Source organism: Scyliorhinus torazame, chromosome 7, assembly GCF_047496885.1.
Source record: "Scyliorhinus torazame isolate Kashiwa2021f chromosome 7, sScyTor2.1, whole genome shotgun sequence".
NCBI lineage: Eukaryota > Metazoa > Chordata > Chondrichthyes > Carcharhiniformes > Scyliorhinidae > Scyliorhinus > Scyliorhinus torazame.
In genome coordinates, this window is record NC_092713.1 from 80,101,354 (window position 1) to 80,122,777 (window position 21,424).

Here is a 21,424-nt window from a genome sequence, read left to right on the forward strand (position 1 = left end):
CCGAGGTAAGATAAGACTGATTGTCTTTAAAGTGAATTCAACTTTTGGCGAGTGTGACACCAAGGAGCTGAAGTCAAAGGGGATCGGGAGAAAACTCTCCACTGGCTGGCATCATAACCAAGACAAAGAAAGATGACTTTGGTTGTTGGAGGTCAATTATCTCAGCCCCAGGACACACAGGAATTCATCAAGGAAATGTTTTCAGCCCAATCATTCTCAAGTACTTCATCAATGACTCCAGGTTAGAAGTGGAAATATTTGCTGATGATTGCACAGTATTCAGTTTCATTGATATTTCTTCAAAAAAAGATACAGTTTCTCCCCTCAGGCAACAAGACCTGGGCAACATCCTGATGTGGGCTGATAAATGGCTTACATCACCTTGTGAGAGGTAATGGCCATGTTGTGATGAATATCTATTTTATGTTTCATGATAATATTTTAGAGGAAACATGTAATTCTGAGAAGATTAAAGTTTCATTGTAGAAAATGGGATAAATGCAACTAAAGCAGTTTGGAGCCTATTCCACTTAACAGGTCGCAGCCACGCTTACTTGAGAGGTAAACAGCTAGAAACGTAAAATCCATAAAACAGCAGATGGCCTTACCTACTTTGGAGAGCTGGAGAAGCGATATCTACGCTCCGCAGTCCAATATTATGTTTAGTTTGGAAGGTAGAGTAAAATTAGTTTAAAAGCATTCAGCGAACCCTGGAAGGCTACGTTGTCATGGAGATCAGTGGAGCTTACGAAGGGTTTCTGGTTTCAATTTATCTGTATGTTTGCTGGGAGAGTGAGTTTTCTGCAACAGGGAAAGAGGCTGGATACCGAGAAGGTGCAGCTGTGAGCATGCTCCAGGCAGTTAGGGCTCACAGAAGTTCTAGAGCACTGATAAGGTGGCAAAAGGTTGCTGAGTCAGTGATGGAAGCAGTTAAGGCTCATGAGAAGTCCTGGGAGCCATTTATAACTAGGTTCGGCTGGGATTCAGAGCAACCCAGGGGTAGTGCCAGCTTAGTGAAGCTAGTAGTCTGTGTAAGAGCTGAAATTGTGCTGGTAATTAGAGGCAGGAATTCAGCTTTGCGAATCGCATGGAATGTAGTCTCAGGAGAAAAGATTAAATTATAGGGAGGCTTGCAGTCAAGGAGCCAGTCCGGGTGGACAGCTTTTGAGGGAATTCAGAGGCTAGATCTATGAAAATGAGGAGTTGAAATCCCTTGTAAGGGAGATAAGAGTCTTAACCAGGTTTAGAGACTCATTAAAGTCTGCGCAGATTGGTGAGAAATCCATGGGATCAGTCTTGTTTGCACCTGCCATTTAATGTGCAGCATAGTGCGTTTGACCACAGTTTTTCATTAAATCATATTTACCTAATTAATTCTATGCGTTAAGAGTATCGACTAGATATTGTAAATAGTTTTACTTTTCCCATTTTGCATAGTAATGTTTATTTTGTTGTTTAAAACCATGGAGTCGTGTGGCTTTATTCTCCTAGTGGGCAACTTGTATTTCAAACTTTGTCTACTTTTAACAAAACGTACTAATTCCTAAAACAATTCATAACAATCTCCCCCAACAGAATCTAACCATCTCCTATTTACAGTCAGTACTAAACCACCCCACTCTCCCCCCTCCCCCCCCACAACCATCAGCATCACACAAGATATCATTTACCAGAAACTCAATTATATAAATGAGGGGCCATGAGGGAAGATCTGATATTGTGCATTTAATGATGGTGGCTCAACTCTTGACTCCTCAAAGCTTTCCCACCAAATATCAGGCATAGCTTAGAAGTGTGATGCAAAACCCTCCAATTACCGGGATGGAGGCAGTTTCAATAGTAGTGAAGAAAATTCACACTATCCAGGACAAAGCGGCCACTTGATCGATAGCCCATCAGTCAGCTTAAACATCACCACTTCCTTTATAATGTGCAATGCAGAATGTACTATCTTTAGAATGCACTGCATCATACTATCAAGACTTCTTCAGCAATACTGATTGCACACCTGCAACTTTCACCACCTAAAAGAACAAGGCATCAGGTGCATGGCAACAACACCATCACCTCCAGGTTCCTTTCCAAGTCACACATCATCTCAGCTTGGACATAAATTGCCAGTCCTTCACCATCACAAAATCCTGGAACTCACGATCTAACAGTATTACAGAATTCCTTCCATCAGTTGGAAGCCCAACAACTTCTCAAGAACAAATAGTCTGAGAATAAATTTAGAAAAATGACGAACAAAGACAGAAAAACTTGCATTTATATAGTACTGGATGGTAGCTGTTAATAATGTTTTCCCATTTACACTTCCTCCAGACTCTTCCTTTGTTTGATTACATGTCCCATTATCACCTTTTTACTGTGAACCATCATCCATCCTATTGCAGACCTTCCCTTTTATTATATTCTCCCACCTCATCTTTCTTTGCTTGTGTTCAACTTCCCACATCTCTAACTTTTCCCGTTCTGATCAAAAGCCTTTGACCTGAAACACTGGGCTGAATCTCTGTTTTGGGGTTGTTATTCCGACATCAGGATAATATCTGTGTTCCGACACACATACTCAGATTATTAATTGAAAGGCAAATTAATGGCAAAATGGTGTGCTCACCCACCAATTAAGGACAATGAATGGACTCCAGAAACTGCAGTCTGCCGATTCAGGTAAGGGAGAGAGAGGGTGCTACAAAGATGGAGGCACCTCTCAGCAATTTTAAAAACATGGAACTTAAAATGATCTCAGATACCAGCTTGTCTTCATGGAGGCAGAAGCCCTTCAACGGGTGGCCTTGCAGTCATTTTAAAATTATAAGTCAACTGCAGGCGTGGGGGTATTCTTAATATTGAAACCGAGTGTCAGTCCCTCGTGGTAGGGGAAAAAAGTACTTTGGGTGGGACTCCAATGTCCATTATCGAAGTGGTTCAGTGGCACCATTATTGACTGAGCAGTCCAAGTCGTGAAGAATATAGTTGCCAGACTGGCCTGCGACAGATGGAGAGCAAACTTGAGGAAAAACCCTACTTGATCTCTTCCTCACTGATCTGTTGCAGATGCATTTTATATCCATTACTGTATTGGGAGGCATTACCACTGTACAATTTTTGTGGAAATGAAGTCTCTGAGGACAGCCACCATTGTGTTACGTGGCTCTGCCACTCTGCTAAGTAGGATAGATTCAGAACTAATCTAACTGCTCAAATGCTAGGGGCTTTTCACAGTAACTTCATTGAAGCCTACTTGTGACAATAAGCGATTATTATTATTATTATTATTATTATTAATATGAAAATCCATGAGATACTGTGGGGATTCCCATTGTATCAAACCTCATGGTTCGGTATAGTTCTCACACTACCATTATCTTTAAGCAACAAGATCAACTGGTTCAACATGGAGTGGAAGAGAGCCAAGAGCAGCATCAGGCATACCTAAATATGCAGTGTGAATTTGGTAAAGCTATAGCACAGGACTGTGTGCATGCTAAACGGTGGATGCAGCATTCCATAAGACAGATCAAAGCAACCCCCAAAATCAGATGATCAGATCGAAGCTCTGCAGTGCTGCGGCATCAAGTCTGTTATGTACTCATGTTTGTTCCTCGTTGGAACAAGGTCACTAAGTGTGCGATCATACGACATACAGATGGCATCATGGGCCGTTTATCTTTACAGCCTGTTGAATAAACACCTTTCAAATAAATCTCTTGTTTTCTTGTACCTTTGTGGTCTGCAAACCTACCTTTCAAAAATACTACACAGTAGAGAATGATAGTCGACCATTGAACAACCAAGAGATGGAGGTTCTTCAAACAACCCATCCACAATGAATGCACAGCCCAGATGGCAACAATTTTCAGCCAGAGGTGCTGAGTGAATAATCCATTTGGTCTCCTCCTGAGATCCCCATTACCATGGATGAAAGACTTCAGCATTTTTAGAAAATGTTTTTAGGATGTGTACACCAATGGTTAGGTCAGCATTTGTTGCCAATTCCCAATTGCTCCTGAGGTGGTGAGCCAACTTCTTGAACCGTTGCAGTCCATGTGGTGTAAATACACCCCCAGTGATTCCAGGATTTTGAACCAACAATTAAGGGTTAGGGTTATTAAGGAATAGTGATATAGTTGCATGTCAGGATAGTGTGCGGTTTGGAAGGGGAGTTTGCAGGTGGTTGTGTTCCCATGCATCTGCTGCCCTTGTCCTTCACAGTGGCAGAGGTCTCAGGTTTGAGAGATACTGTCGAAGTAGCCTTGGTGAATTGCTGCATCTTGTAGATGGTAAACATTCCTGCTACGGTGCATCAGTGGTGCAGGGAGTGAATGTTGAAGGAGATGGATGGGGTGCCAATCAAGCAAGATGCTTTGTCCTGGATGGTGTTGGAGTGCTGTTGGAGCTGGAGTCATTCAGACAAGTGGAGAGTATGCCATCACACTCTAGAGTTGTGCCTTGTAAATGGTGGTCAGTGTTTGGTGAGTTCGGAGGCGAGTTACTCGTTGTACAATTCCTAGTCTCTGATCTGCTCTTGTTGTCACAGTATTTACATGGTTGGTCTAGTTCAGTTTCTGGTCAATGGTAAGCCCCAGGATGTTGATAGTGTGTGATTCAACAATGGTAATGTATAGGGAAGATGCTTAGATTCTCACTTGTTGGAGATGGTCATTGCCTGGCACAAATGTTACCTGCCACTAATCAGCCCTATCCTGAATGTTGTCCACGTCTTGCTGCATATGGGCATGGACTGCTTCGATATCTGAGATGTCATGAATGGTGCTGATAATTGTGCAATCATCAACGAACATCCCCACTTCTGACCTTATGATTGAAGGTCATTGATGAAGCAGCTGAACATAGTTGGACCTAAGACGCTACCCTGAGAAAATCCTGCAGTGATGTCCTGGGAATGAGATGAATGATTTTCAACAACCATATCAATCTGTCTTTGCGATAGGTATGATTCCGACCAGCACAGACGTTTCCCCCAGTTCCTATTGACTCCAGTTTTGCTAGGGCTTCTTGATGTTATTGCTGTCAAACCCAAACTGAGCATCAGTGAGCATGTTATTGCTGTCAAATCCAAACTGATCATCAGTGAGTAGGTTATTGATGACTAAGTGCCGCTTGACAGCACTGTCACTGACACATTCCATCACTTTGCTGAGATCAAAAGTAGACTGGTGGGGTGGTAATTGTCAGGGTTGGATTTGTCCTGCTTCTTGTGGACAGAACATACCTGGATAATTTCCCATATTGCCAGGTAGGGGCCAAAGTTGTAGCTGTACAGAAACAGCTAATTCACTCCATGTGATATCAAGAAGCAGCTGATAGCACTGGATACAGCAAAGGCTATGGGCCCTGAAAATAACCTGGCTGTCATGCTCCAAAACTAGCCTCACCTCTAGTCAAGCTATTTCAGTACAACTACAACACTTGAATCTGCATGACCAAGTGAAAATTGTTCAGGTATGTCTTGTCCATAAAAAGCAGAATAAATCCAATCATCACCCCACCAACTCTAGATCCTATTAAAGCTTTGGTTGGTCCAAGCATGGGTAAAATCGCTGAATCCCAGAGGTGAGGTGAGGGTGATTACCCTTGACATCGTCAAAGCATTTGGCGGAATGTGGCATCAGGAAGCATTAGTAAAATTCAATTTAATGCAAGTCAGAGGACAAAACTCTCGATGACTATCCAGCACCAAGGAAGTTGAGAGCAATCAGCTCAACCTCAGTATACTGCTACAGGAGTTCCTCAGCACAAGGTTCTAGACTCAGCTGTATTCAGCTGCTTTAGCGATGATCTGCCTTGTATTAAAAGATCGAAAGTGGAGATGTTCACTGATAATTGCAAGTGCTCAGTTTTAATTGAAACTCGAAGATACTGAAGCAATTTGTGCCCACATGCAGTGAGACCTGGATAAGTGTCAAGTAACATACATGCCATGTAAGTGACAGGCATTGACCATCCGCAACAATCACCTCCTCTTAACATTTAATGGTGTTATGATCCCTGAATCACAGCCATCAACAATCTGGGAGTTGTCGTTGACTAGAAACTTAATTGGTTCAGCCATATTAATATTGCAGCTGCAACAACAGGTCAGAGACTGGGTAATCTGCGTTGAGTAACTGACCACCTGACACCCCACACACACAAAGCTTCTGGAACAAGCCAGGATTGTGATGGAATACTCTCCATGTGACTAAATGAATGCAGTTCCAATAACATTCCAAGAAGATGAGTCCAAGGAAAAATCAACCCGCTTGATTGGCACACATTCCACCATTTAAACATTCATTCCATCCACCACTGATGCACCATGGATGCAGTCTGCATTTTCCATAAAATGCACTTCAGCAACTGCCAAGGCTTCTTCAACAGAACTTCCCAAACCCACAACCACCATCACCTAGAAGAACAGGGCAGTAGGCAATTGGGACATCACCACCTGCAAGTTCCCCTCCAAGTCACACACCATCCTGACTCAGAAATGTATTTCCTTTTCCTCACTATTCCTGGGTCAAAATCTTGGAATTCCTTGCTGGCAGCACTGCAGGCAAACCCTCACCACAGCAGTTCAAGATGGCATCCCAGCATCACCACCTTGAGTAATCAGGGAAGAGCAATAAATGTTAGCGTCGCCAGCTGCTCCCGCATTCCAATAATCTAACAAAAACAATGAAAAGAATGAACAGGTTACAATCAAATGTTCACTGTTCCTATGTTCCAGACAACAAAATAATCATAATGAGACAAAATAAATACAGTATTTACTTCTGAGCTTTCTTTCCACTGCTGAACATATTTTCTTTTAATTTCAGTTCTTAGATCAGTTAACTTGAACGTAAAAAGATATTTTTAGATTTTGTATTATATTTCCACATGCCCTGCTGAACTGCAGAAAAAGCTCCATAAGTAAGACAATCAAGAAAACAAACATTACTTTGGAGTAATCGAAAACTCCACAGCAGTTCCTTCAACAAAGAAGTAATTGCATGCTAAATCACCCATTGCTAAATCAATGTACACACAATGCAAAATCTAAGACTCTTGCATAGAATACTGCTGAACCATAAAATTTGTATATGAGACCTAAACCGTATATGCCGTATTTATACAGCTGCGAGCTTTTAGTTAAATGCTGATTTTATCAATTACACAGCTCCCTTTGCACTGGCAGAGAAATAGAACATTTCAACAAATGGAATCAGAAATTAATTAATTTTTCAGTCTTAAATTTGATTTTTTTCCCAGAAGTTAGATTTTCACAAAAGGGTTTACATTGCTGAAGCAAAAGCTAATTTTTCACTCTAAAAAGTGTATGCGACATCCTTGCCTCGCCAGAATAAATGCTTCATATTTACCATAAAATCGTCTGCTCACCAATGCTAGAGAGTATTCATCATTTCTTTTAGTCGTAAATCAAGTTAATTTAATCTATCTTCGCAGCTGTTTGCCACACAAAATGTGACTGAATTCATGGTCAATCAGCTTACATAAGTATCACTGCATCAAACTGAAATCTATTGCATAGGTAACAACTTTAAATACAGCATCCTTCTCTTTGAAAGAATAGGAACTAATTCTGCTGTAAGTCATGTCCTGATAGAAATAAACACACAAGTATGAACGAGCTGTCGCACCTAGCACCTTTCATATAAAGATTATAAATTTCTTAAATATGCTGTTGACTTAGCAACGAGCTAACTACTAAAATAATGGCATCTCAATGGTCAAATTTGCTTGAAAGCTATTTTCCATTCAAATGAGCAGCTCTCGATTTCCCTCAGATTAAAATCCTATAATGAATGCAAGCCATTTTTCTCTAATTCAAATAAACCACGTTTTCCAGCATGACATGTACAAATCTCAATGCTCTTACCTGGAAACCCACCTTGCACCATATCTGCTCCAGTTAATTGCCAGACAATTGCATTCCTGACAGAAAAGATGTGCAGTAGCTGCTGAGCACTGAAATCTCTGCCTCTGTCTTCTAATCAATATGGTGTCTCGTGAGATTTTTCTCCTAAAGGACAAGTCGTCAGTCTGTTTCACTTATCACCAATAATTAATTATCCTAATTTAATACCAAGAGATATATGACATGCACGCATATTTACTCGTGTTCAAAGTTACTGAAATAAGCAGAAGCCAGTGGGGGAGAATAACATCAAAGCACTATGGTGATCGTCATCACTTAACCCAGCCAAGCACTGTTTCTCGGGCCTGGCAGTCTGGCCTGCTCTGACAACATTACACTAACAGCTCTATTCTGATCCCTGGAATGATTAGTGGCCTGAAACAGACAATAATATTTTATTACGCTGCATTTCTCATGGCATGCATGGCCTGCTCTTACTGCTGTATAAGATATGAAAACTTGAATAAATAATATTTTGTCCTTTGAATGGAAGTCAGGAGAGCTGTAATTTTTGACAAAGATGAAAAGTAAAACAGACAACACAATTCTGGCATTTAGCAGAAAATATTCTCACTCCAACTTCTAACATATTCTAATCAAAGTTAGCAATTAATCACTCTACACATACCAACACATCATATAATATTTGGATTTTAATAAAAAATATATCCTGATTTTCATGAGCACATATCGTTGAACAGTTTTCTGCAGGCATATCTGCATTACTGAATCATTAAGCTTTAAACAATAACTTGAAGATAAATTATATAAGAATACGATTCGTAATTGTATTCCATAAGTTAATTTTTTAGAGATTCTCCAAATTGTTAGAATTTATATCGAACATATAACTGAATCATTTGACTTCCACTGCAATATTTTGGAAACAAAATAAATAAACAACTATGGGGCTGCAGCAGATGTTAATTACTCAGAATACCATCATAAATTACACAATAGAAAATATGTGCACCAATGTGAAAAACAACACACAGTACTTAACAAACATATGGATTTTATCTTGCATTATTAAGGCAGGAGTAGCACGATGGAGGTCTTACCTCCTTGTTTATGCCAATATTAAAGCTGCCGCCATCCTTAAAGAAGCCTTTCTGGGGCAGCACAGTGGCACAGTGGTTAGCACTGCTGTCTCATGGCGCCGAGGACCCGGGTTCAATACCAGCTCTGGGTCACTGTCCGTGTGGTGTTTGCACATTCTCCCGTGGAGTTCACCCTCACAAATGAAAAATATGTGCAGGGTAGGTCAATTGGCCACACTAGATTGCCCCTTTATTGGAAAAAAAGAATTGGGTAGTCTAAATTTATTTTTAAGAGGCCTTTCTATAGTCAGAGAGTCCACCTGCTTCAGCCATTGTGCAAATCAGTGTCCCATGACACACATGGGACTGCGTAATGCAATTTGCTAGCCAACTGGGCACAAACATGCACTGCACACAACCAATTCTATCAGGCAGTACAGGAGAAGTGACACCAAAAAAGTAGTGGCACGCTACAAGACTCAGGTGCAAGACCTAATGCTAGAGGAGAGATGACAGTATCCACTCTTGCCATAAAGGAAGTATGGTACCAAGGAGTCTTAGCAAAATAGAGGTCACTGGAGTCAAAAATAAAAACCCTCAGTAGTTGGAATCATACCCGGAATGAGGGACGTTGCCAAACCACAGGAGGCTAAACAGCAAGACCTCAGAATATTGCAGCAGAAGTTCCAGAGGTAAGAATCCTTGGACTGTCTAGCTGCAGTTTGTTTGGTAATGACTTTCCCGCAATAATATAGTCAGAGTTGGTGATTCTGTGTTATTGAACCTCATTCACAACTAAATCCAGGCTTGAACAACAACCTGTCCTGGTCTCCCCATGCCGACAATATAGTTAAGAAAGCCCACCAATGACTCTACTTTCTCAGAAGACTAAGGAAATTTGGTATGTCAGCTTCGACTCTCACCAACTTTTACAGATGCACCATTGAAAGCATTCTTTCTGGTTCTATCACAGCTTGGTATGGATCCTGCTCGGCTCAAGATGGCAGCAAACTACAAAAGGTCATGAATGTAGCCCAGTCCAAACCAGCCTCCCATCCATTGACTCTATCTATACTTCCCGCTGCCTTGGAATGGCAACCAGCATAATTAAGGACCCCACGCACCCCGGACATACTCTCTTCCACCTTCTTCCGTCAGGAAAAGATACAAAAGTTTGAGGTCACGTACCAACCGACTCAGGAACAGCTTCTTTCCTGCTGCCATCAGACTTTTGAATGGACCTACCTCATATTAAGTTGATCTTTTCTCTACGTCCCAGTTATGACTAACATTACATTCTGTAGTCTCTCCTTCCTTCCCTATGTACGGTATGCTTTGGCTGTATAGCATGCAAGAAACAATACTTTTCATTGTATACTAATACATGTGACAATAATAAATCAAATCAAATCAAAAATGAATTGACAAGTGGCAGGTAACATTGATACCTCATCAGTGCTAGACAATGACCACTTTCCTTCATTATCGCTGGGTCAATGACCTAAAACCCTGTACCTTACAGCGTTATGGGATTCTTTCTGCCATCACCCAAATAAATCTCCTGGGGTAACCTCTGACGGAACCAAATATTTCAAGATCATGGATGCAAGACCAGGGCAGATTCAGAGCTGTGATGAATGGGCCCTGTGCTAATCCTTTAATGCTACTTTAGCCTCTCCAATGTTCAAGTCAGAGATGTGATGGAGCACAGAACAAATCAGCTGCAATAATATTCAGGAGGCTTATCATCCAAGACGACGCAGTCACTGGATCAGCATCTTGATGCTATACCCTTCATTGCCAATACCCATCATTACCAGTGCATGATGAATGTACTTTGTAGAATGCATTAGAACAACTCACCAATCTACGGTGACAATATCTTACTGATACATAACCTCAGCCATGAAGAAAGGCAACGGCAGAAATATTAGGAATCACAATTACTTGCAAGTTCCCCTCCGGGGCACACACATTTTCTGGCTCAGACACATCTTACTGTTCTTTCACCTTCACTGGGTCAATGTCCTGAAATTCCTTACCTAACACAATCACAGGAATATTGGCCGCGATTCTCTGGTCCAGCACCAGAGTGCCGGCGCCAAAACAGGAGTACTTTACTCGGCGCTGGTTCCGAGACCGGATTCTCGGGTCCTGGGGGGGCCAGCACGGCGCTGGAGCGGCCCATGCCACTCCAGCTGCCGGTCCCGGCGTCAACCGGGCACCGCGGGGTCCGCGCATGTGCAGTTGGGCCGGCGCCAACTAGCGCATGCGCACTGGCCGTCATCCCCATGCCTGTCCCGACGTCAAATGGCGCAGGGATCCAGGAGCCGGCGTGGAAGAAAAGACGTCCACAGCGTGAGAGGCCGGCCCGCCAATTGGTGGGCCCCGATCGCGGGCCAGGCCACTACGTAGGGCCTCCCCGGGTGGGACCCCCCCCAACCACCACACAGGCTGCCCCCGGACCCTTCAACCCAGAGGTCCCGCCGGCCTAAAGCATGTTAGAATGGCGCTGGCGGGACTCAGATTTTTTCGGACGGCCGCTCGGCCCATCCGGGCTGGAGAATTGCGGCGCCGCCGGAGGAGCGCTGCTACAGCCGTTTGCGGCGATTCTCCATGTGGCCTGGCGCCATGCGTGCCTGCCTGTTTTTTCACGGCCGGGAGAATGGTGTCGCGGCATCGGGGTGGCGTGGTGCAATTTGCGTGGCCCCCCGCCAATTCTCCGGCCCGGCGGGAGGTCGGAGAATCGCGCTAATTATCAATGTCAGGACTGCAGTAGTTCAAAGGTCCACCCCCATCTTCTCAGGCTAAGTTATAGGCATGACATCCAAAACCTGAGAAAAATAATGAAATATATCTTTAAATCAAAGATAGCTTTGTGCATCCTGTACATTATATAATTGATTCTCAATGAAGACCCCCACAAGGCTACGTAAATAGTGGAATCAAATGTCGCTTCTTCCTGAAAACCCCGGCATATGTCTTAGATTCAATGATCCATTGTAACTTGATTACAATAATGTTTATTAGTGTCACAAGTAGGCCTACATTAACACTGCAATGAGGTTACTGTGAAAATCCCCAGTCGCCACACTCCAGCGCCTGTTCGGGTATACTGAGGGAGAATTCAGAATGACCAATTCACCTAACAAGCACGTCTTTCGGGATTTGTGGGAGGAAACCGGAGCACCCAGAGGAAACCCACGCACACATGGGGAGAACGTGCAGACTCCGCACAGACAGTGACCCAAGCCGGGAATCGAACCCGGGTCCCTGGCGCTGTGAAGCAGCAGTGCTAACCACTCTTCAGTAATGAAATAATTTATTTTTTATCCACCTAAACCCAAGGCCAAGTAGTACAAATGCAGGTCTTGCCTTAAATATTTTCTTAGGAGTGGTTTCTCCCCCAGAATTGCTAGCCTGTCTGAAAATATATTTTCCTGAACTATGTTTGGGTGCAATTCATCTATCTCAAATAGAACTAGTCCCAATGCTTTCCTCTGGCACCATGTCTCTCGCCACCCTATTAACTTGCCATATTCTCCTATTTCTATTCTCACCAGTAAATGTCATTGGGACTAATTCAGAGAGTACTCTCCTTGAGATCCTTCAAGTTAGCTTCCTCCATGGCGCCTTGAACTCTGACTTCAGGACCTCAACACATTCCCTCCCTCTGGTTCCAACATGGAGCTTTGTAATTGGTTCAAACCTGGATCATGACTTCTGGTTCTTCCTATTTCTCCCTCAACAAATTCTGCAGCCTCTGAACCACATCCTTATTCCAGCAATGAGCACCATGCCTGTCCCACTGACCCATATTTTGCTTGTTTCATGACTCCGAGATGATTAATAAATTATTTTTCATCAAAAAATACCAAATCAATGAATTCCCTGTCATGTTCTAATGTGAAAAAGGCCAGTGAAAATGTGGTTAGAACAGTATCAGAACGGCTCATTATCTTTAATAATAAAATCCTCCAGAAAAACAAAAGGATCAGAAAGTGATCATGGCAAATATCACAGCATTTGCCAGTATACTTCAGTAAAATTCTATGCCGATATATTTTCATTTAATTCTTCATAATTGGAGATGAAAACTTGAAATAAAAATGGACGAACAACTAATCAAATGCATGTGCTGCTTTTGGACTAATCACTTCATACATATACTGTACATGTCCAGATGCCATACACGTCTCTAAATTCAACCCCGACCATCTGTTCTTTTGTATTGTGCACAGAGATAGATTTTCATAAAGCAACAAGGAGTATTTGCCAGATACTGAGCGGACTACAGAGGCAACAAGCTTGTCAATAGAAAAATACAAGCAGCAAGTCAAATCACAGGTGAAATCATACAACAGATGTCTAACCTCAAAAGCAAACCTTCTGTCCCCCTCAACCATGAAAACAATCCACATATTATATCCCTTTAAGTGGCACAAGATGGCAGAAATAAACTGAATTTCAGTATTAAAAACAGCTAAATGTACTCACTTCTCTAATTCTGTATCAATTTGTTTGTTATAGACATTTTCTACGTTTGGAATTAGAGTCTTCACTTCCCACCAATGTCAAAGAAGCTCCAGTAGCTATGTCCTAAAACACTAAAGGGCACAATCTATTTTTTGTATTAAAGTATGCTACTTCAATCAAATTGTTATTGTAGCATTACAACTGCACACCTACGCAAGACACAAAAGTTAAAAACAATTTCCTCCCTCTCTATACCCAAGAGTTATTGATATGCGAAACAGATTAATAATTAAACTTGTTATTCTGCCTTGGTTAACTTGCTTAAAAAGATCTTGATAATTATCCTTTTGTGAAAAAAATTGAAGATTATAGGATTATATAGATGACACACTATGTGCATTAACCTCTGCCAGTGGAAGGCTGGCGGACTAAAACCCCCAGTCACCCACACAGCCTACTGTGGGCCCAGTTCCAACACACTGAGACCAATTATTTGCTTCCTCTCACATTACGGGCTCTCAGCAAACATAAATATATTTATATACTTGTAATGGATGGTGCATTGATGCTTTCAGCATTCTCAAAAGAGCAGTCAACATTCAAAGAAAACTATGAAGAATTTTATCAGTTGCCAGCAAAGGTATAAGTGTAAGCTGGATTTGTTGCCAGCTACCTCCACCTCCGCCGCCGCCGCCCCCCCCCCCCCCCCCCCCCCCCCCCCACCCCAAAGGGTGGCCACAAAAGGACTTGGGGGCAAGGAATTTAAGTGGTGAGGGATAGATGCAAAGAAGTGATCAGAGGAGACAACGGGAGTCGGGAGGTTAAATGAGATGGGAAGGCCAAGTGGGTTTGTCATGAAAATGGTGGTGGTGGGGAGGGGGGGGTCATTTATATGGGGGAACACCAGAAATGGGAGCAGGGATAGAACATATGGCCTGTCCATCCTACTTTGCTATTCAGTATCATGGCTGATCATGGGCTTTAACTCCATTGACCTTACTGCTCCCTATTCCCTTATTTCCCTGAAACACCAAAAGTCTGTCTATCCCATCTTTAAACTATTCAATAATGGAGCATCCACAATCAACTGGGGCAGAGAATTCCAAATATTCACCACCCTTTGAGTGAAGTCATTTCTTATCATCTCAGTCCCAAATGATCAGATGCTTAGCCCAAGATTGTGCCCCATTTTTAGACTCCCCAACTAGGGAGAGGCAGTGGCGTAGTGGTATTGTCACTGGACAAGTGATCCAGAGACCCAGGGTAATATTCTGGGGTGCCGGGTTCAAATCCCACCACGACAGATGGCAAAATTTGAATTCAATAAAAATCTGGAATTAGAAGTCTAGTGGTGACCATGAAACCATTGCTGACTTGTTGTAAAAACCCATCTGGTTCACTAATGTCCTTCAGAGAAGGAAATCTGCCGTCCTTACCCTGTCTGACCTACATGTGACTCCAGACCCACATAGCGATGCGGTTGATTCTGAACTTTCCCCCACTGAAATGGCATACCAAGGCACTCAGTTCAAGGGCAATTAGGGATGGGCAAATATTGCTGGCCCAGCCAGTGCCACCCACATCCCAAGAACCAATTTTTAAAAACTAATGGAAGCAATCTTCAGAATTTTGTAGGTTTAAATGAGATAACCTCTCATTCTAAACACCAGGGAATTATAGGCCCAACATCACAGAATTGTTACGGCATTGGAGGCGGTCATTTGGCCGTAGGTCAGCACATTGATCAGCAGTGGACCACTGGGTTCCTGGGTTCCATTTCAGCCTCGGGTGACTGTGTGGAATTTGCACGTTCTCACAGTGTCTGCGTGGGTTTCCTCCGGGTGCTCCAGTTTCCTCCCACAGTCCAAATGTGTGCAGGTTAGGTGGGGTTATGGGATTATGGGATTAGGGCAGGGGAGTGCGTCTAGGTAGGCTGCTCTTTCGGAGGGTTGGTGCAGACTTGATGGGCCAAATACCGTCCTACTGCACTGTAGGGATTCTATCATGTCTTCACAGGCTCTCCAAATGAGCATCATGATTCAGTGCCATTCCCCTACCTTTTCCACGTACCCCAGCACCCTGTTTCTATTCAAGTAATCATCTAGTACCCTCTTGAATGCCTCAATTAAACTTGCCTCCACCACACTCCCAGGTACTACATTCAAAACCCGAACCACACGCCATGTGAAAAAGTTTGTCTTGCATCATATTTGCTGCTTTTGCAAATTATTTTAAATTTGTGCCGTCTCGTTCTAGAACCTTGTACGAGCGGAAACAGTTTCTCCCTACTTACTCTGTTGAATCCTCATGATTATACCTACCTCTGTCAAATCTTCTCTCAAAAGAGAACAATCCCAACCTCCCCAAGCTATCCTCATATCAAGTTTCTCATACCTAGAACCATTCTTGTCAACCGCTTCTGCACTCTCTCATATGCGTTCACATCCTTCCTTTAACGTGGCACCCAGCATTGTACACAAACTCCAGCTGAGGTCTAACTAATCTCTTGTATAATTTCAGCATAACCTCCTGGCTCTTGTACACTATGCTCCTATTAATGAAACCCAGAATACTATATACTTTATTAACTGGGCTCTCCACCTGTCCTGCCACCTTCAATGATCTATGCACATATACAACTAGGTCCCTCTGCTCCAGCAATCCTTTAAAGAATATTACTCCTTGTCTCTCCATGTTCTTCCTACCAAAATGCATCACCTCACACTTGTCCAAATTGAACTTCATCTGCCACCTATCTGCCCCCTTCACCAACTTGTCCATGTCCTTTTGAAGTTCTACACTGTCCTCTTAAAGTTTACAATACTTCTAAGTTTCGCGTCATCCACAATTTGTAAAATTGTCCCCTGCAAACAAAGATCTTGATCATTAATATCTATCAGGAGCAGCATGACTCCCAATACTGATTCGTGGGGAATACCACTACAAACCTTCCTCCAGCCCGAAGAATATCCATTGGCCATTATTCTGCTTCGTATTATTCAGCTAATTTTGGATCCACATTGATACTGTCCCTTTATTCCATGAGCTCTAACTTTTCTCACAAGTCTGTAGTAAGGCACATATCGGATGCCTTCTAAATGTCCATGTACACCATATCAACAGCATTACCCTCATCAACCCTTTTTGTTACCTCCTCCAGCAAGTTAATTAAACATGATTTCCCCTTTAGAAATCTATGCTGGCTCTTCCGAATCAACCCACATTTTTCCATGTGACTACTAATTTTATCCTGAATTGTTAGCTTCTCACCACAAGCCAACCCCCTCATCCCAGGGACTTATCAAGTTAAGCTTTGCTGTACCAATTCCAATGCAAGTATCTCCTTTCTCAAATGTGGAGGCCAAAACTGCATACAGTATTCCAGATGTGGTCTCCCAAAACCCTGTACAATTATAGTACAAAGATGTTAAAGGACGAGAGTAAGGCAGTGAAATCAGGTGAGAAGGGGCCAGATCAGTTGAGAGGAGATTGAAATCACCGAGGGCATAAAATCTCTAACTGCAGTGGCTGAGGGAAGAAACAGAAGATATTTCGACTTAGGATGGGGAAGGAGTTGTAGTGGGAACCAGTAAAGAATGAGGATTTTAAAAGAGGAACAAGAAATGAAAAATGAGGTGTACTGCATAAAGGAGGAAGGGGCACCAAGAGTAGTGGGGAAGAGACCAAGAGATATTTTAAGAGTCCCAGCCAGAACCCCAGAAGTAAGGAGGGGTGGGGAGGCAATCTACCGATGGTATCGCCCATGAGATTGCTGAGTAGGAAAGATGGCTAACATTGTGCTGTGAGGCCATGATAGTAAAAGAGGCCAACAAATTTGTCTGTGTGAAAAACTGCTTCTGTGCAGAATGAATTTTGTGGCAACAGACAGAACGGCAGCTTGCAACTGGACATGTTGCTGATAACACTTTCTGTTTTGGAACAGAGCAAACCAAAGCTCTCTCAAAGACGAATAAGGCCCATGTGTGCCTCCGGATTGTTTATATGAATGAGCTATAAACTCCAAGCTAAAACATTATAAAATTGCAGACTGCCGAGATTCAAGGGCGATAATTCCGGGATCATTCCCAAGGCAAACTGGAGCTTGGAAGCTCATGGCGCACACCCTCTAGAGCAAACTTTGCAAAGTTCTCTCTGGCGGGTAGTATTTTTGTTCAAGTTGTGAGTCTTGAAACCTATGTAACTATTTCCATAAGCACAGCTTAAGTCCGAGTTAAATAATAAAATGTTATTCATTCAACTGGCAGTGAGTACTCATTTTGTCTGTCTCATCAGTTGATCACAGTACGAAGTCTTACAACACCAGGTTAAAGTCCAACAGGTTTGTTTCGATGTCACTAGTGACATCGAAACAAACCTGTTGGACTTTAACCTGGTGTTGTAAGACTTCGTACTGTGCTCACCCCAGTCCAACGCCGGCATCTCTACATCATCAGTTGATGCCAGCAGAGGGCACCAACAATATTTTCCCAGCTTTCTATGAATGGAATGAATTTCCTACAAAAATAAGTTCTATCCTATTTTTAGTCACTTAAACCAAAGATGTACCCAAGACCAAATCGAAATTTTGGCTCCTATGTCACCAGTTCAGTTGAAACTTGACACACGCCACCTATGAAATTTAACCTTTAAACATGGAAGCTCTGAAACAGAGGCAAGTCATTATGAGAGATTGATAATGAGAAGGCTGTTGCCTTTTGGCTGCTGAAAACAAAAAGTGCACGGTTCATCAATATGCTGCCTATTATTATGATAATTACCTTCAAATACTAAGGGAAACACTTATTTGATAGCCTCAAGAAGCAATGCAAATCATGATTCATGCCGAACCAGTCCATTTATGATACAAATTTGATTCCTCCAACACACCACACTTCCAATACTAGGTAGACAAAAGTATATGGAGCTGAATGGACACTGCTCACAGCAATAGTCCCTCCCAAACCCCACCTGATATGAACTACTACTAAACATGCATGCATGTAAAGAGGAATGCATGGTTTCAACTCTCCTCAGGAAGAGGACTGAAGATCCGACAATGCCTACCGCCACCGTATCCATCAGCGCCACGGTTACGACGGCAGTCGGCATTGCCGGATCTCCAATCCACTTCCTGAAGAGAGGTGAAATCATGCATACCCCTGCATGTTTAATAGTAGTTCATATTAAGTAGAGTTTGGGAGGGGATATTGCTCTATTGCTGTGTAGCAGTGTCCATTCAGCTCCATATACTTTTGTCTACTTAGTATTGGAAGTTCGATGGAGGAAAATAGAGGGTAACTGTTACATTTGCTTGCATGAACAAAGCAGCAGTTTAATGCCTTAATTTGCACCGCATCATATGTATCCATAATTCCAGCATTAGCATTTACTAATAAGCAATCTAAATTGTACTACTAAATGCTGAGAAAGCATAATGAGTCTTTAGAAATAATTCAAGTTTAGTTTTATTTAAAAAATTTAAACAAATTTAGAGTACCCAATTCATTTTTTCCAATTAAGCGTGGTCAATCCACCTACACTGCACATCTTTGGGTTGTGGGGGCGTAACCTACATAAACACGGGGAGAAGGTGCAAACTCCACACAGACAGTGACCCAGAGCCGGGATCGAACCTGGACCTCGGCGCTCAAGTTTAGTTTTATACCTCATAAACACGGTCCCATGTGTTAAAAACAAAATATTAACTTTTTTCTTCTCATTTAAGCCTGTAATCTTTCTCATCAAATGTAGAGAAGCATCTATTTGCAATTATGAACAGCACTGGAGAATTTGTTTTCCTAAAGATATACATTCAGTATTGCTAAAGAAAAAGCAATACTTATATATATATACACACACACACATACATACACACACCTATTTTAAAAATTAATTGCAAGCTTTAATGTCAAAAGCCCAGGCCCCATTTGTCTGTTGTTCATATGCATATTTGTGGACCTTGAATATTTTCAGCAAATTAAGACAAGATGATAATCCATAAATTAGTGAATGCAACATAATTAACATAGCAAATTCTTATATTAAAGAACTGAAATGTTCTAAGTTTGTGCAGTTAAGTTCTGCCGTTTTACAGTGCAGCAGCAAGTATCCCACTGCAACACTACTGGATTTTTCACTGGGGTATTACAAGCGCCTTCAATGGAACAGAGATTCCCAAGAATACACCAAGTATATTTAATTAATCTTAAACCAAGGGAAGCTGATCTGACTGAAGCAGCAAAATTCCCATTCACTCACCTTGATCAGTGCAAAGACCACAGAAATTTTCAAAATAAGGAATTATAATGTGACATTTGTTTCTACAAAGACATACAAGAAGGATAAAAAAACTTAATAAAAAAAAATGAAATAAGGCTTTGTCAAAACTAACAACTCGCTTAGATAATAAAAACTTAAAATGTTGGGAAAACTCAGCAGGTCTGCTTGAGCGAAAGAGAGTGAACATTTGAAGTCCGTGTGTCTCTTTTTCAGTGCTGAAGAGAGGGAGAAATGTTAAGGATTTTATACTGTTTAAGAAAGGGTGGAGCAAAATAGAAGGCCTGGGATAGGTTGGAGTCCAAGAGAGATTTGAATTGTTAATATAGTGTTACAGACGAAAGGACATAAAGTAGCATGAATCTGTAACACTACCATTAACACTCCCTTTGTCTCATGTTCCATGACATCTTTGTCAAAACGCTCCTGAGGTCCCACCTAACCCTGGAACTGTATAAAATCCAGCATATTTCTCCCTCTCTTTAGCTTCAAATAAGTCATACAGACTTGAAATGTTACCGGTTTCTCTCTCTGCAGATGCTGTTGGACCTATTGAGTTTTTCCAGCATTTTCTGTTTTAATATCAGATTTCCAGCAATTGCAGTATTTTGCTTTTCAAACCTGCTTAGATATTTTTTCATGACTTGTGCTGAATTGAAAACACTGCAAAACTTGAAAGCATATCAAAAAGTTGGGGATTATCCATTCTGCTCAATGTTCACCTTCAATAATAACACCATTTGGTTCTGAAACATTTGCTGATAAGCCCATAGACAAATTCAGTGACCATACAGGGAATAATCAGATGCATCCTGGTCACAGCACTCCTGCCTGTTCCCAATTTTCCCAGACTGCTTGCAACTGACAGAATAGCTACATGGGGGGGGAAAAGTCTTGTACATGCCACACATTCAACACAGCACTGATCAGAATACACTGCTACTTTCTTACTGAACTTACGGTCACTTTCATTTCTTTCCTTTGAAGCACGGTCAGTGTCTGGTATTTCTTCCGATTCCTCTGGTTTTGACAATTGCATTTCTGTAGGTTCTTTGTAAGGTGGAGGCAGTCGCATAGGTGGTGGTGCCCCACCTCCAACAGGGCCCAAGCTCTGAAAGAAGAACAGAGAACAGTGGTACCACAGCACAATGATTGGCAGTACATTTATAGTTGAAGTGACTAAATAATCCTCAACAAACCATTTCCCAGCAGAAATCAGTCAATTTCACAAAGCAATACAATGGCAGGGCAATGACAAAGGTCGGCTCATACACAATTGAGAGAAGCCAGTAAACAACATTCAAGGCCTGAGCTTTATTGATGGCTAAGGCTCGACAGGCCCACTGCCATTTTGTACTCAATTGAGCATTGATTGGCAGCACATGATACTTCCATCTTCACTTGGAAGGAAGTCCTGCCTTAGAGATCTCCAGGCACAGTGCTGCAGTAGCTGAAAGAAGGGGACAAATAGGTTATCGGGGGATAGGGATGGGGGGCTGTGGGGTAGGGAGGTCCAGAGGTATTCAGTCCATGAGGGGAGAGCACCCCCAGTCAGAAGAGGGCACACAATGGAGGCTCCCACCCCCACCCCCACAGCACACTCCTTCCCTCTCGCCCCCGCACCTGCGAATCCGAGATTGAGCATATTAACTTATTCTGTTTCTCACCCTGAGATATCCAGCAGACCTGCCAGTCTGAATTGAGG

At 42.3% G+C, this 21,424-nt stretch overlaps 1 protein-coding gene across 8 annotated transcripts in view; it reads right to left on the reverse strand.

Moving 5' to 3' along the window:
* The window catches only part of patj (PATJ crumbs cell polarity complex component), a 565,709-nt gene that overhangs the window by 299,381 nt on the left and 244,904 nt on the right, over positions 1-21,424 (reverse strand). For all 8 annotated transcript variants that reach the window (XM_072510952.1, XM_072510955.1, XM_072510950.1 and 5 more), the window contains one exon: positions 20,680-20,830. In XM_072510952.1, coding sequence (XP_072367053.1) covers positions 20,680-20,830 — 151 coding nt within the window. The remainder of the gene's footprint in view (positions 1-20,679; positions 20,831-21,424) is intronic.